The sequence below is a fragment of the Phocoena phocoena genome, chromosome 2, assembly GCF_963924675.1.
Source record: "Phocoena phocoena chromosome 2, mPhoPho1.1, whole genome shotgun sequence".
In the NCBI taxonomy this organism is placed as follows: Eukaryota; Metazoa; Chordata; class Mammalia; order Artiodactyla; family Phocoenidae; genus Phocoena; species Phocoena phocoena.
In genome coordinates, this window is record NC_089220.1 from 173,875,348 (window position 1) to 173,888,336 (window position 12,989).

General features: G+C 44.9%; 1 protein-coding gene across 3 annotated transcripts in view; it reads left to right on the plus strand.

Moving 5' to 3' along the window:
* Positions 1-12,989, plus strand: part of CACNB2 (calcium voltage-gated channel auxiliary subunit beta 2) — a 397,653-nt gene that overhangs the window by 369,938 nt on the left and 14,726 nt on the right. For all 3 annotated transcript variants that reach the window (XM_065870842.1, XM_065870840.1, XM_065870841.1), the window contains exon 9: positions 7,679-7,788. In XM_065870842.1, the coding sequence (XP_065726914.1) occupies positions 7,679-7,788 (110 nt within the window). The remainder of the gene's footprint in view (positions 1-7,678; positions 7,789-12,989) is intronic.

Below are 12,989 nucleotides of genomic sequence, written 5' to 3' on the forward strand. Positions count from 1 at the left end.
GTCCTTGACTGTTCTTTTCCCCTTACGTTCCACATGCAAATGCTGTTGTCTGTCTCTTCAGAATATATCGAGAATCTCCCCCCTTCTCACGCAGCCTCTGCTCTCCATTTGGTCTGAGACACCGTCGTCTCCTCCCGAGATGAGTGCAGTAAATAGCCTCCTAAGTTGTACCCTTGCTTCGAGCTTTGCGTCCTTCAAGTCTGCTCTCAGTTCTCGACCCTGTCACACTGCGAGCTGGGTCTCATCCCTCCCTTGTTCGGATCTGTCAGGTGGCTTCTCTTTCCCTCAGTGAAAATCGAAGTCCTCCCGGTGGCCTCCACGGCCCTGTGTGGTCTGACCATCCACACCCCCACCCGCTCCTTCTCTTTGACTGTATCTCGTACTCCACTTCCATTCGCTCATGCTCTTCCTGCCTCTCACTTCCTCGCTGTCCTATGAGTGTTCCAGACAGTAGATGCACGCCCGCCTCGGGGCCTTTGCACTTGCAGCTCCTGCGCTAGGAGCTTTCCCTCAGATACTCTCCTTGGTATATGTGCACACACACACACATTCTCTCTTCCTTCCCTGACTGTTTCCCCGTAACTCTTTTATGAGTTTTATTTATTAATTTCCTTTGTTGTCATTCTCCCACAATTAGAATATAAGCTCCACGAGGGCAAGGGTTTTTTTTTTTTTTTTTTTTTAAACATCTTTATTGGGGTATAATTGCTTTACAATGGTGTGTTAGTTTCTGCTTTACAACAAAGTGAATCAGCTATACATATACATATGTTCCCATATGTCTTCCCTCTTGCGTCTCCCTCCCTCCCACTCTCCCCAGAGGGCAAGGGTTTTAATCTGCTTTGTGAACAGTGGTCAGTTCTCAAGGCCTAGAACAGTCCTCAGCGTGAACAATGAATGGATGGGTGTTGAAAACATGTCTTCTGGAGGGATGCAGAGATGTGGAAGCCATTCACCGTGTCTGCCTGTGAGCAGCTCATGTGTAAACCACAAACGGAGACCTTGAGCAGTAAAATATCAAGTGAATGAAAAGACAGCTCGGCACGTGTGTGTCCAAGGTACAGGCAGCATAAAGGGAAGAGGGATTAACACTGACTTAGGGATGTCAGCATCCAGGAAGGGTTTTTAACTGGTACCTAAGATTTTACCAAGTGAGTTAGGAGGAGAAGGGCGTGTCCAGTAGAGGGTCTAAAGTGTATGCAGGCACCAAGCTGTGACACAGCATCCTGGACGCCACCTAGAGGTCTTCAGGTGAAGTCCCTAGGGTAGGGGGTGACCAGTAACAAAGCCGGGCCCATCTTTAGTGTGTCATGTTAATCAGCTTGGACTTAATCCAGCCCTTTCCCTCTCCGTCCCTTCAGCAGATACTTCTTGAGCATATTCTGTGAGCCAAGCAGCGTGAGACGCAAAATCAGACGACAGCCTTGGCTTCGTGGAGTTTACTTAGGGTCTATTGAAAGGAAGCCTTGAATCGAATAACCAGTGGGCACCATAGTAAAGGTTAAGCCAACTTCTGAAGCATCAAAGATAGGATTGGAGTCTAACATGGGAACTTCCAACTTTAAACTAAGAATAGAGTATCAGGGACCTGGGAGCACAGAGAGCGAGGGTATACTTCTGTATTTTTAATGAGACAAGTTGGGTGCCTCCCTTCTCCACATTCCCTTTCTTTTCCAACCTGACAGTTACAAGTACGGTAGACGGAATCTGTAGGTTGCACTGTTCTTTTAGATTTCTCAGTTGAATGCTTCCTTCCTCGACCACACAGGCTCCTACAAGTGTTTCTGATTTATGTTGACTTCTGGTCATGAGGTAGGAGATAGACAGGCCCCAGGCTGAGCAGCCGCAATTGGCTGCCCACTGCCCTTTGACAGACCAAAGATGGGCAAAAGCAAGATGACTGGCCGGAGACAACCCGGGAAACTGCCCCCACAGAAGCAACCTCAGCCACGCCAGTTGCACACAGCTCACGGCCAGTTTGCCCGTGTGCTCTTCCGCATGTACTTTGCTTCTAATAAACACTGTCTCTTTGCTGAAATCTTTCTTCAGAGAAGACAAGGACCGAAGTCCTTCTTCCAGCTGTTCCACAGCGGGAGTCAGGAGGGGGGCGGGCAAAGAGGGAAACTTCTATAGCAGGGTAAGTCTTGTTAGTCATCAAGCAAAGGACTGGGAGAGAGAAAACAAAAAGTAGAATCTATGTTTCAAGAAAAAAATAGAATCTATGTTTCAATAAAAGACTTTAGAATCAAAGTCTGCCTAACCAAATGCTCCTAATTGGATACTTTTCTTTTTCATAACTTGATGAAATATAATTTATTTCATGCCAGGAAACACAGCTTGGTCCTTGGCTTGATCCAAGGCTATCAGGCTCTGGCCACGTATAAAAGGCATACCTCTGATCAGGCCCATGTAGAGCCTTCACCTCTTTATTCTTGACTTTGTCATTTATCACCATTTGGAATTGTCTACACAAGCATGCTTACCCAGAAAATTCTGCTAGAATAGGCAGTCTGCTTTCCGTGCCTGAGTTAACCCACTGCCCTTTTCTAAATGCCGAAGATGGGGAAATGAGGTGGGGTTTCCTGACTTACCACTTCTATTTCAACCTAAGTTTTGAACTTGGAAGATAGATTCCAGCCATAGGGTGTATCTTGGACCCATGTTCTAAAGTATCAGCCGTCCAGATTGATTTCATTGAAGAAACAAACAAAGGCAATGTCTCAATGTTGTATCCGCCTTTTGTTTCTGGCCAGAGGTAATTTCCATATGGCTTTATGGGTGGATCTGCCCTGGCTCATCTGAACTCATAAAACTGGGGTTCAACACTCTAGACCTGTGATCACCAAATAAAGATCCTCAAAGGAAGTAACAGGGTCCATAAGGGAGAATTTCAAAAAGCCGTGCAAAACTTTAACTCTTTTACTCAAGGCAAGACACGCAGAGTTACTGAATCATTCGGTGTCTGCTTTTGGTCACCAGACAGCAACAGAGGGTGGAAATTCATCCCAGGTATCAGGTGTGTCGAATTCTAAATAGACCTGTAATTCTAGAAGGGAAAAGTGAATGACTCCTGGACTATCTATTCAATAAACAAAATTTATTTTTTTTAAAAAAACGTAAAGCCCAAGAGGGAGAAAACAGGAAAGGAAGGGCTGGGGATGAAATGATTCTTGACAGGAATTCTTTTCTGTCTGAAACGCGGTTAGGCTCATTTGTGGAAGCCCTGGAGAGTTGCCAGGATCCTGATCCTGGTTGTTAAAATAGCATTAAGTGTGTCAGGTCAGAGAAGAGATGATGAATCGTTATCCTTTCTGTTACGTGCAGTAGAGGAGCCCATTTACAGTCGGATCCACCCTAAACAACTGTGTCATCCCGTGAACAAAGCAATCTTCCTGTTCACCTAGTAGCACGACAGGTAAATTAACAAGAAAGTCGGGGGCGAGAAGGAAAGCCACTATCAGTGATGAATTCGGTTGTCCTCTCCAGTGATTCTGAAAATGTCAGCTCTCGACACAGAAGCGTTCAGAATGCATACTGAATTCTGTAGGGATGGGTCCATGACCTTGTGTGAAGGAATCTTCCTGGAAATCAGTCATCCTGGAAAATATTACGTCACTTTGTCAGGTGGGAAATGTACTTAGACGTGAGACAGCTTCTTCTAAACCAGTGGTTATCTACCCTGGCTGCATACTGGAAGCATCTGCAGAGGTTTAAAAACAAACAAAAAACCCACCAAAGACTTATAGCCCACCTGTGACTAAGTGAAACCCAGTGTCTAGGATGGGACTTCATGTAACTGTAAAATCTTTCCTGGCAACTTCGATACACTGTGAGGGTTGAGGACCGCTCCTCTACACTGAATTGTCCCCAGAATTTGGCCCTTAGGACTTTCAAGGTCTGTTTTTTTTGGCGGAACCTCTAGTAATGACTTAAGGAGTTGCAGTAGAACCGTGGCTGTCTTCCACAGCCTACAGAGCGAACCACGTAAGCAGTCTGGTTTCACTTGGGAATGCCTTGGGAAGTCATAATGAAACTAAGTATGTTCAAGTTGATGTGTTTAGTATCTCTTTTCTGGTTATCGTTTTTTCCGCGTTAAGTAATACTGTCATCAGAGTACAAAAAGCTTAATCAAATAGACTTACTTTTTATAAATAGGAGTCCCGCTCCGCGATAAAAAGGAATGAACTATTGATACACACAACATCGTGGACGAATCTCAGATCCATTATGCAAAGTGCAAGAGGCGCAGTTCAAAAGGCTACAGTGATGCTCTGGAAAAGGCAAAACCATAGGGATGGAAAACAGCTCCGTGGTTGACAGGGGTGGGGTGGGGCAGGCGATGGAACTGTCCTGCGTCATGAATGTGATGGTGGATACAGGACTTTATGAATTGGCCCAAATGCAGGGACGTGTACACAGCAAAGGCTGGATTTTACAGTATAGAGATCAACAGATCCTTTTCTTTTTTTTTTTTGGCAAAAGCCAGTGATTCCCTTTCCACACTTTACTGAATGTCCTGCTCTCAGAGGGCAACTAGTTTTAACTCTTCTAACTGTATCTCTTGGTATTTATTCCTTGCCTCTAAATCGTGTGCTTCATTTGCTGCTTGAGTTTTCACTGCTAGGCATTATCTCTGGGCTTCCTGCCGTGAAGACCGTTCCGCGCTCTCGTGCGTATTCCTCCTTTCGCTCTCACATACATGCACCTGCATCCATCTCTTCCTCCAGTCTCCCAACAGTTAAAGCATAATTCTGGCTGGTTCCGTATACTGGATGCATTATGACCATGTAAATACAATTTCAGTGAGCCGTGTTGTATACTCACATTCCTTTTCTCTTGTGTGTTTTCTTTGTGGTTTCTGTGCGATTAATAAGTTTGCTTTTTACACGTGCTTACTTTTCTGTATAGTTGGCACCAGTCAAGCCCCACATTCTCCCCTGGTTGTCTCAAGTTCCTCGCGACATATTCATACACATCCTGTAGTCCCTCAGCTGTGCCTTCTCGAACCTTCTCTCCAGGAATGTTCTGTCCTGCTTGGGTCTGGACGGTGTGTCCCTGTGCTGAGTGCACATTTGTCATTTGGAGGCATCTCATTATCCCTGGGATGCCTTTCACCTTCTTTCGGGGTGTGAACCCCTTTTTCCTAGATCACTTGATCTCTTTCAAGGCTTACACCCATCGTTTCTGTCAAAAACATCCTCCAACAGTTTCCTTAGAAAGAGGACAGTAAAACTTTTTGAGACCCTGAATGTCTTAAAGTGCCTTTAATCAACCTTCCCATTTAATTGACAGTTAAAATAGTTACGGAATTCTGATTAGAAAATTTTCCCCCAGAATTTTCAAGGATTTTTGCTCCATTGCTTTCTGTCTTCCATTGTTGCTGTGTTTTTTGGTTTGTTTTGTTTTCAGTTTTAATATTTTTTTATTGCAGTTGATTTACCGTGTTGTGTTAATTATTCTTGCTGTTGAGAAGAACAAGCATTTCCATTCCTGGACCTTTGTATGGGACCTGCCTTTTCCTCTGGAAGCTTTTAGGTTTTTCTTTGTCCCCAGCGTCATGAAATTTCTAAGAATATGTCTGGATGCGGAAGTTTCATCCTTTGTGCTGGACTCCCCCTTTCCATTTGGAAAATCAAACTCTTAATTCTAGATTTTTTATTTTTTTTTACTTCTCTTGCGTTTTCTTTATTGTCTGTTTTCGGGAACTCTTGTTATTTGGAAGTTAAACCTCCTGGGTAATTCTCTAGTTTTTATGCCGTTCTTCTCTGATTTTCCATCGGTTTGTCTTTTCTGTTTTACTCTTTGGCAGATTTCCTTAACTTTGTCTTCTAAGCCCCTCTTTTGAATTTTCATTTCTACTGTTATATTTTTAGTTTCCAAAAACTCTTTCTTAGTCTGAGTCTTTATATAGAAGTTTGTTCTAGTTTTGTAGATATAATCATCTCTTAGCTTTCAACTTTAGGTGTTAGTCATAGTTGATTTTTTTCTGTTTGTTTTGGTCTTTCATGTTAGAAGTTTCCCTGAGATGCCCAAGGAACACTGCTATGCTCAAATTTAAGAACAGGGCATCAAAGGAAATTCTGTGCTGATTAGGTACAGCTTGTCCCCTTTGGGTCTCCCCGTAGGACAGCCTCGCTGGACGATCTTCATAGGAAACCACCAAAGTCCTGATCTTTGGGTCTTTTCTGTTTGGTGGTCAGATTCCCCAGAGAAGAATCTTCCATTCTTGACACCTGGAGGACATAAACTTGGCTACCAAAATTCTAGGATGAGGAAGAGGGCTAGGGGCTCAACATTTAGCATCCTTTCTTCTCTCTGTCCCTGCTCTGTGTAGCATCCCCTGGTCAGATGCCCTCTGTTTTGTTGCCTAGACAGACTAAACTTATGGTCTCACACCACACAGGAAAAGGATGGCCACCTTGTGGCTTGATGTAGTGGAGGGGAGGTGGAGGGATCTAACTATGAAACAGACTTCTAACCAAATCTCTTGTTTTTAGTCCCCCCTTCACCTTCTTCTTCAGAGGTTTTGTGAGTCCTCTCTTTTGCTCCGCACTTTCCCTACTGCTGGCTTGTTTATTCGGCTAAGTCTCCAGTCTAAGTCATCTACTCTTTCCAGCTCCCAGATTTTGTTGCTCTCATCTTGAGCCTGTCTAAAATGACCCCCACAACTCATGACTGTCTGTCACAGCACCCCCTGTGTCCTCTTCAGAACAGCCATCTTAACCTGTAATCATTTTATTAATTTCTTTTCTTATTTATGACCCATATCTGCTACTAGACTCTCAGCACTGAGGAAGACCTTGTTTGTCTTGTTCTTATTTATTCCTCATGGCTATCACAGCACCATACTGTGGGAGGGATTATAGCACAGGGCCTAAGAATATAGGCTCTCAGTAGTTCTGGGTTCAAATCCCAGCTTCACCACTTTTCGTAAATATATAGCCGTGGAGAAATAATCTACCTATGGGTCACTTTTTTTTCATCAGCAAAAGGGGGAGGATATCCTCTCCGCTGAAGTTTTTGGAATGATGGGGCTTCCCCGGTGGTGCAGTGGTTAAGAATCCACCTGCCAATGTAGGAGACACGGGTTCAATCCCTGGTCCGGGAAGATCCCACATGCCGCAGAGCAACTAAGCCTGTGCACCACAACTACTGAGCCTGCGCTCTAGAGCCCATGAGCCACAACTACTGAGCCTGCGTGCCACAACTGCTGAAGCCCACCTGCCTGGAACCCATGCTCCACAACAAGAGAAGCCACAACAATGAGAAGCCCACGCACTGCAACGAAGAGTAGCCCCCGCTCACTGCAACTAGAGAAAGCCTGCGCACTGCAACGAAGACCAAAGGCAGCCGAAAATAAAAACAAATAAATAAATAATTTTTTTAAAAAATTAAATAAATAGTTTTTGGAATGATTTAATGAGGTAGTCTGGGTAATGAAATAATGCTGAGTGCATGCCTGGCACTTCATAAGCAACCAATAGATGCTAAGTTAGGTAGGTGCAGGATTTTGAAAAAAGGAATGATTAAGTGCCCCAACATTTTTGGGGTTGAAAATATGGTCACTGTGTATGTATGTGTGTGTGTATAAAATACTTGGATGACTTTGGGGCATGCACTTCTGTCCCCTTTATTCAATGAATAACCTCAGAGTCCTCTGTTGCTTTTTCCCCAACAGGATTTCCATCACAAGGGTCACTGCTGACATCTCGCTGGCCAAACGCTCTGTCTTGAACAATCCCAGTAAACACGCCATAATAGAAAGATCCAACACAAGGTCAAGTTTAGGTAAGTGTGTGCCTCGCCAGCGAGCTGAAGCCATTTAAACCCTTCTCTCCTGAGGCTGCTGGTGAGCAGATCTAACTAGATGATAATTCCACGTGTCATAGCGCAGAGACAATACAGACACGTGTCACCAGTAGCCACTGCTGCCGTCTTAGTGATTTCATGGTATGGAAGGAGTTGTTTTGAAAGTTTTGAGTTAAAAATTCCACAGGCTGTCAGCATGAACGTTTTGGCTGTGGTCTGTTTTCACGAACATGAGCTCTGGTGTCTGCAGACTCTAAAAACTCCTGGCTTTGCATCATTGTTACCACAAGCAATGTCATCAGCCTCTATAAGGCCCAGTTTCTAGTACCAAACCAAACTTGGGTCCCCTCGCCCGCATGCGGTGAAGCCAGTCTACTGACGCCAGGTTGGGGTGAAGGAAAGTACCGCATTTATTGCAGGGTGCCAAACAAGGAGAATGGGCAGCTTGTGCTCAAAAGATCCGAACTCCCCACTGGCTTCCAGGGAGGGGGCTTTAAAGGCGTGTGAGGGAGGGGGCCCTAGGGTGTGTGATCAGCCCATGCACAATTCTTGGATTGGTTGGCATCAAGTTTCAAGCGCCATCAACCTTCTGGTTTCAGCCTTCTCGTTCTTGCTGTCAGCGGTTTTCATCTGGAGGGGGTCTGCTTCCTTAAAAACAACTAAGGGATGTGTGTCAGGCCTTTATCTCTATTTTTCGGGGAACTGGGAGTTTGGTGACTCTGCTCTGTGGTGGATTTATAGTCTAAATTGTTACCAGTTTTCCAGCCTAACAGCTATTCTTTGTTTTTACATGTTGACATTCCTAATTATTAACTCTTGAGCCAGCCTTTAGAGACTCAAGGGAGGCCTGGGAGACTAAAGCAAAAGCCTTTGACTTCAAAGGACAGGGATATGGGGCTTGTATACGGTTTCATTTCTTCATCTAAACAGCAAAAGAGAGAGAGTAGTAACTAACTCTAAACATAATATGACTTCCATAAATAATGGCTGTGATCCCAAATCCCTTAATACTTGAATTACATCAAGAATTACAGTTGTATCATATTGATAGCCATATTTTTGTTTCATTTGTAAAAACAATTTGGGGATTTCAGTTAACGTGTCTACAGGGTTGCGTTTGAACGCTATGTGTTATCGTGCGCTAATTTGATCAAGTGAAAGAGCTTCGGCAGCTGTTTCATCCGTTTGGCACCTGCTTGAAGTTTTAGGTTAATCGCTGTTACACATGTAACTTACTAAGCGTTAGGTTTCTGTTCTTATACATTTTTTCATGGTTGTGTGAGATCTTTGATCTTTGAGAGACTGGCTTTTAACGTCAAACTTTTTAGTTAACTCTGAAGTATATTGTAGAAAAAATAGAGAAACTGTTGAAAACAATAACCCTTATCTGTGATGAGTATAATTCCTTATAGAACCCAGTTTTGTTCCCCCAGCAGCCCCTCATTAACTAAACTTCAGTCATCAAGCTTTAGAAACGTATCTGGGGGATGGAATCCTACATTTTGTTTAGAGTGATCTCCTGTCCTTATCGTCTGTGACCCTTAAAACTCTTTGTATACATTTTTGATGCTCACAGTAATCGTTACAAAACGCTCGTTCCATTGTTTCCACTGATGAACGAAGTCAGGCGATTTGTTTAGACTCATCGTTTGAATCAATGGCGTCACAGTTTCGTGTTGGTTGCCAAGGCTTTTGTGAAACTACCAACTATATATTACTGTTCAAGACTCTTGCACTCCATAGCGTGAGCACACACTAGACAGTGCCTGTCAAAGTCAGGGAACAAAAAAGATGAAGGAGCTTGTAGCAATGAGGCCAATAAGTCGGCAGCTCATTGAGATGGAGGGTGATTGAGAAAGTTGCTTGTGCGTTGCACTGCTTGGTGAAGACCTAAGGCTGCAGGAAGGAAGGCGTATCCACCAAGAACAGCTTCTCCAAGGAGCAAAGCCCGAGCTGAGACCTAAAACGGGACAGGGTTTAGCCAAGGAAAAAGGGCGAAAGAGTGAAGGGTGTGATAGGGATTTCAAGAGCCACAGAGGCTTCTGGAAAACATACGTGCTTTACTTTGACGGAGTGTATGGTTTAAAAAAGAGAGAGGTGGGAGATGACACCAGAGAGATAAAGGGTGGAGACGGGGGCGGATATTAAGGAATTTGGGGCTTATCCTTAGGGCTCGACGGAACCAGGACTAGATTTTAGGCATGTATTCATCCACTGATGAACACTTGAGAACCACCCATGTGCTGGGCGTCACGGTAAGTGCCGGGGACACAGACGTGAAGGACAGCACGTCCTCACGCTCATACAGCTCTCGTTCCACAGAGAAGGTGTGGACAGAAGCTAACAGAAGTAGCTGTAGACAGATAACAGTTAGAGATGTCAGTCAGTGGTTGGTGAGTCCTGGTAGCAGAAGCAGGTAGAGAGTCAGCTGAGGAGGAGAGTGTGATTTTATATGGGGAGTCAGGCGAGGCCTCCCTGAGAAGGTGCCATTTTAGCAGAATCTTTTGTGTTGTGAATTCTTTACCCTTGCAGCTGCCCGAGAAAAGAGAGAAGTTCTGGGCAGAGGGCGCGATAGGGGCAAAGGCCCCGAGGTGGGATGCCAGTCTGGAAAGGTCAAATACTGTATGGTTCCATGTATATGATGTCCTAGAAAAGCCAAAACTCTAGTGACAAACAGCTGTGGTTACCTGGGGGAGGGTGTGAGCACAAAGGAATAGCAGTTTGGGGAGCGATGGAATTGGAGGTTACACAAGTGTGTACTCGTGTGAAAATCCATATAGCTGGATACCCCTCAAAAAGTCAGTTTCACCGCACATTTTTTTTGGGGGGTTCATGCCGTGCGGCTTGTGGGATCTTAGTTCCCCCGCCAGGGACTGAACCCCGGGCCCTTGGCAGTGAGAACGCAGGCACCTAACCACTGGACCGCCAGGGAGTTCCCCACTGCACATTAATTTTAAAATTAACATAAAAACATACTTAAAGCTGCTTCTATAGAATTGTGAGAAATGAGCATTGTAAGAAAAGCAGTTGGAGAAGAAGATTCACTTTTCCCTATCCCCTGCCAGCTTCTCGGTGTTTTGGTGCTATCATCTGGGGTTTTTCCTAAATTATGGATTTTTTTTCAATAATTAATTTAATTCCATTTAAAATTTTAACTGCCATAAAATACCCTGCCCTGACCCCCAGAGTCCCTTCAGTGGCCTCGACCTCTCTCTCTGTCCCCACCACCCGGCTGAACACAGCCCCCCAAAATCTAAGTTTTCCAAACTTAGTGTCCCCATTTCAGTCACTGTTACTCACTCTCCAGCTGGCTCCAAATTTGTTTATAAAGAAGTTACCAGTAACCTCCCTGTCACTAGTCCAGTGGACATACTGCAATCTGTTTTACATGACGTTGCAGTGACATTTGGAGGACATGTGTCCCCCTCTCCTTGAAGCACCCCTTCCCTTGGATTCCTCAACAGCACCGATTCTGGCCCTCCTGCCTTTCCTTTTTTTGCAGGCTTACGCTCTGTGGCTTTTGAGTGTGAATTCTTTTTTTTTTTTTAATTTTATTGACGTGGAGTTGATTTACAGTGTTAATTTTGCTGTTCAGGAAGTGACTCAGTTATACGTATATATACTTTTTTTTTCATATTTCCATTATGTTTTTTCACAGGACATTGAATATAGTTCCCTGTGCTACACAGTAGGACCTTGTTGTGGATCCATCCCATATATACCAGTTAGTTTGCAGCTGCTCATCCCACACTCCCGTTCATTCCCTCCCTCACCCCCCTACCCCTCAGTAACCACAGTCTGTTCTCTGTGGCTGTGAGTCTCTTTCTGTTTCGTAGATAAGTTCATTTGCGTCGTACATGAGATTCCCGTAGCAGTGATACCATATGGTCTCCGTCTTTCTCTTTTGGACTTACTTCGCTCACTGTGATAATCCCTTGGTCCATCCATGTTGCTGCAGATGGCGTTATTGCATTCCTTTTAATGGCTGAGTCATGTATATATACATACAGACCACATCTTCTTTAGACTGTGAGGGCTTCTTAACTGTCCCTCTCGGGTCCTCTCTCTGGTCCCCCTCTCTCAGCAAAATTATTCATACCAATCACTCCAGTTACTTCCTATATGCAGAGAGCTCACAGTTGGTACCCCAAGCTGGACACTGCCTTTCCACTCCAGAGTTATACATCCTACTTGATGGCGTTGCCTTGTATATTCCTCACACTTAGCACATGCTGAAGAGAATTTATCAGCTTTCCTGTATTCTGATAATTTCCCGGGGTTTCTTATCTGAGTCCTAACAGTCAGGACGCTCATCTCCGTTTGGAGAACCAGGAGACTCTGTGGCCCTCTTGATACGTGAGCACCCGCACTTCCTTCCCCAGCACATCTCCAGGTCTTGTCAGTTTCACCTCCTGAATTTCTGTCCCATCTGTCTCATCACATGCAGTGTTTACACCACTGCTCCATTCCAAGGGCCCCGAGGCACCGTGAGTACTTCACACCTATTTCGACCCGGATCCCTTAGTTCTTCATGCCACAGCCGAAGAAATCTTTTCAAAGAGCAGATCTGTTCCACACACATCCCTGCTTCAAACTGTAAATGTCTCTGCATTGTTCCTGGACGACAGCAGAACTCCTCGACCTAGACCTTGACCCCGAGTGTCCACAGCTCTTAGCCTCACCTCACGCCGTCTGCACTCGCCTTCCACGGCTGCAGTAACAAAATCACACAGACCAGGAGGCGGAAACAAACTTATTTCTCACACTTCTAGGGGCTGGAACTTCAAGATCAAGGGGTCAGCAGGTCTGTTTCTCCCGAGACCTCTCTCCTTGGCTTGCCGACGGCCACCCTCTCGCTGGGTCCTCACATGACCTCTCCTGTGTCTGCACCTCCCTGGCATCTCTCTCTCTCTCTCGTCTTATGAGGACACCGGTCATACTGATGTAGCCTGCCCTATCCTACTGGCCTCATTTTAGCTTAATCGCCTCTTTGAAGGCCCGGTGGCCAAATACAGTCACATGGATACGAGCCCACCTGTAGGACCACATTTAACTTTACCTCTTGAAAGGCTCTATCACCAAATAGGCTTCCATTCTGAGGTACTGGGGGTTGGGACTTCAACACAGGAAATTTGGTGGTGGGGGGACACACAATTCAATCCATAACATTGCCTTTCACT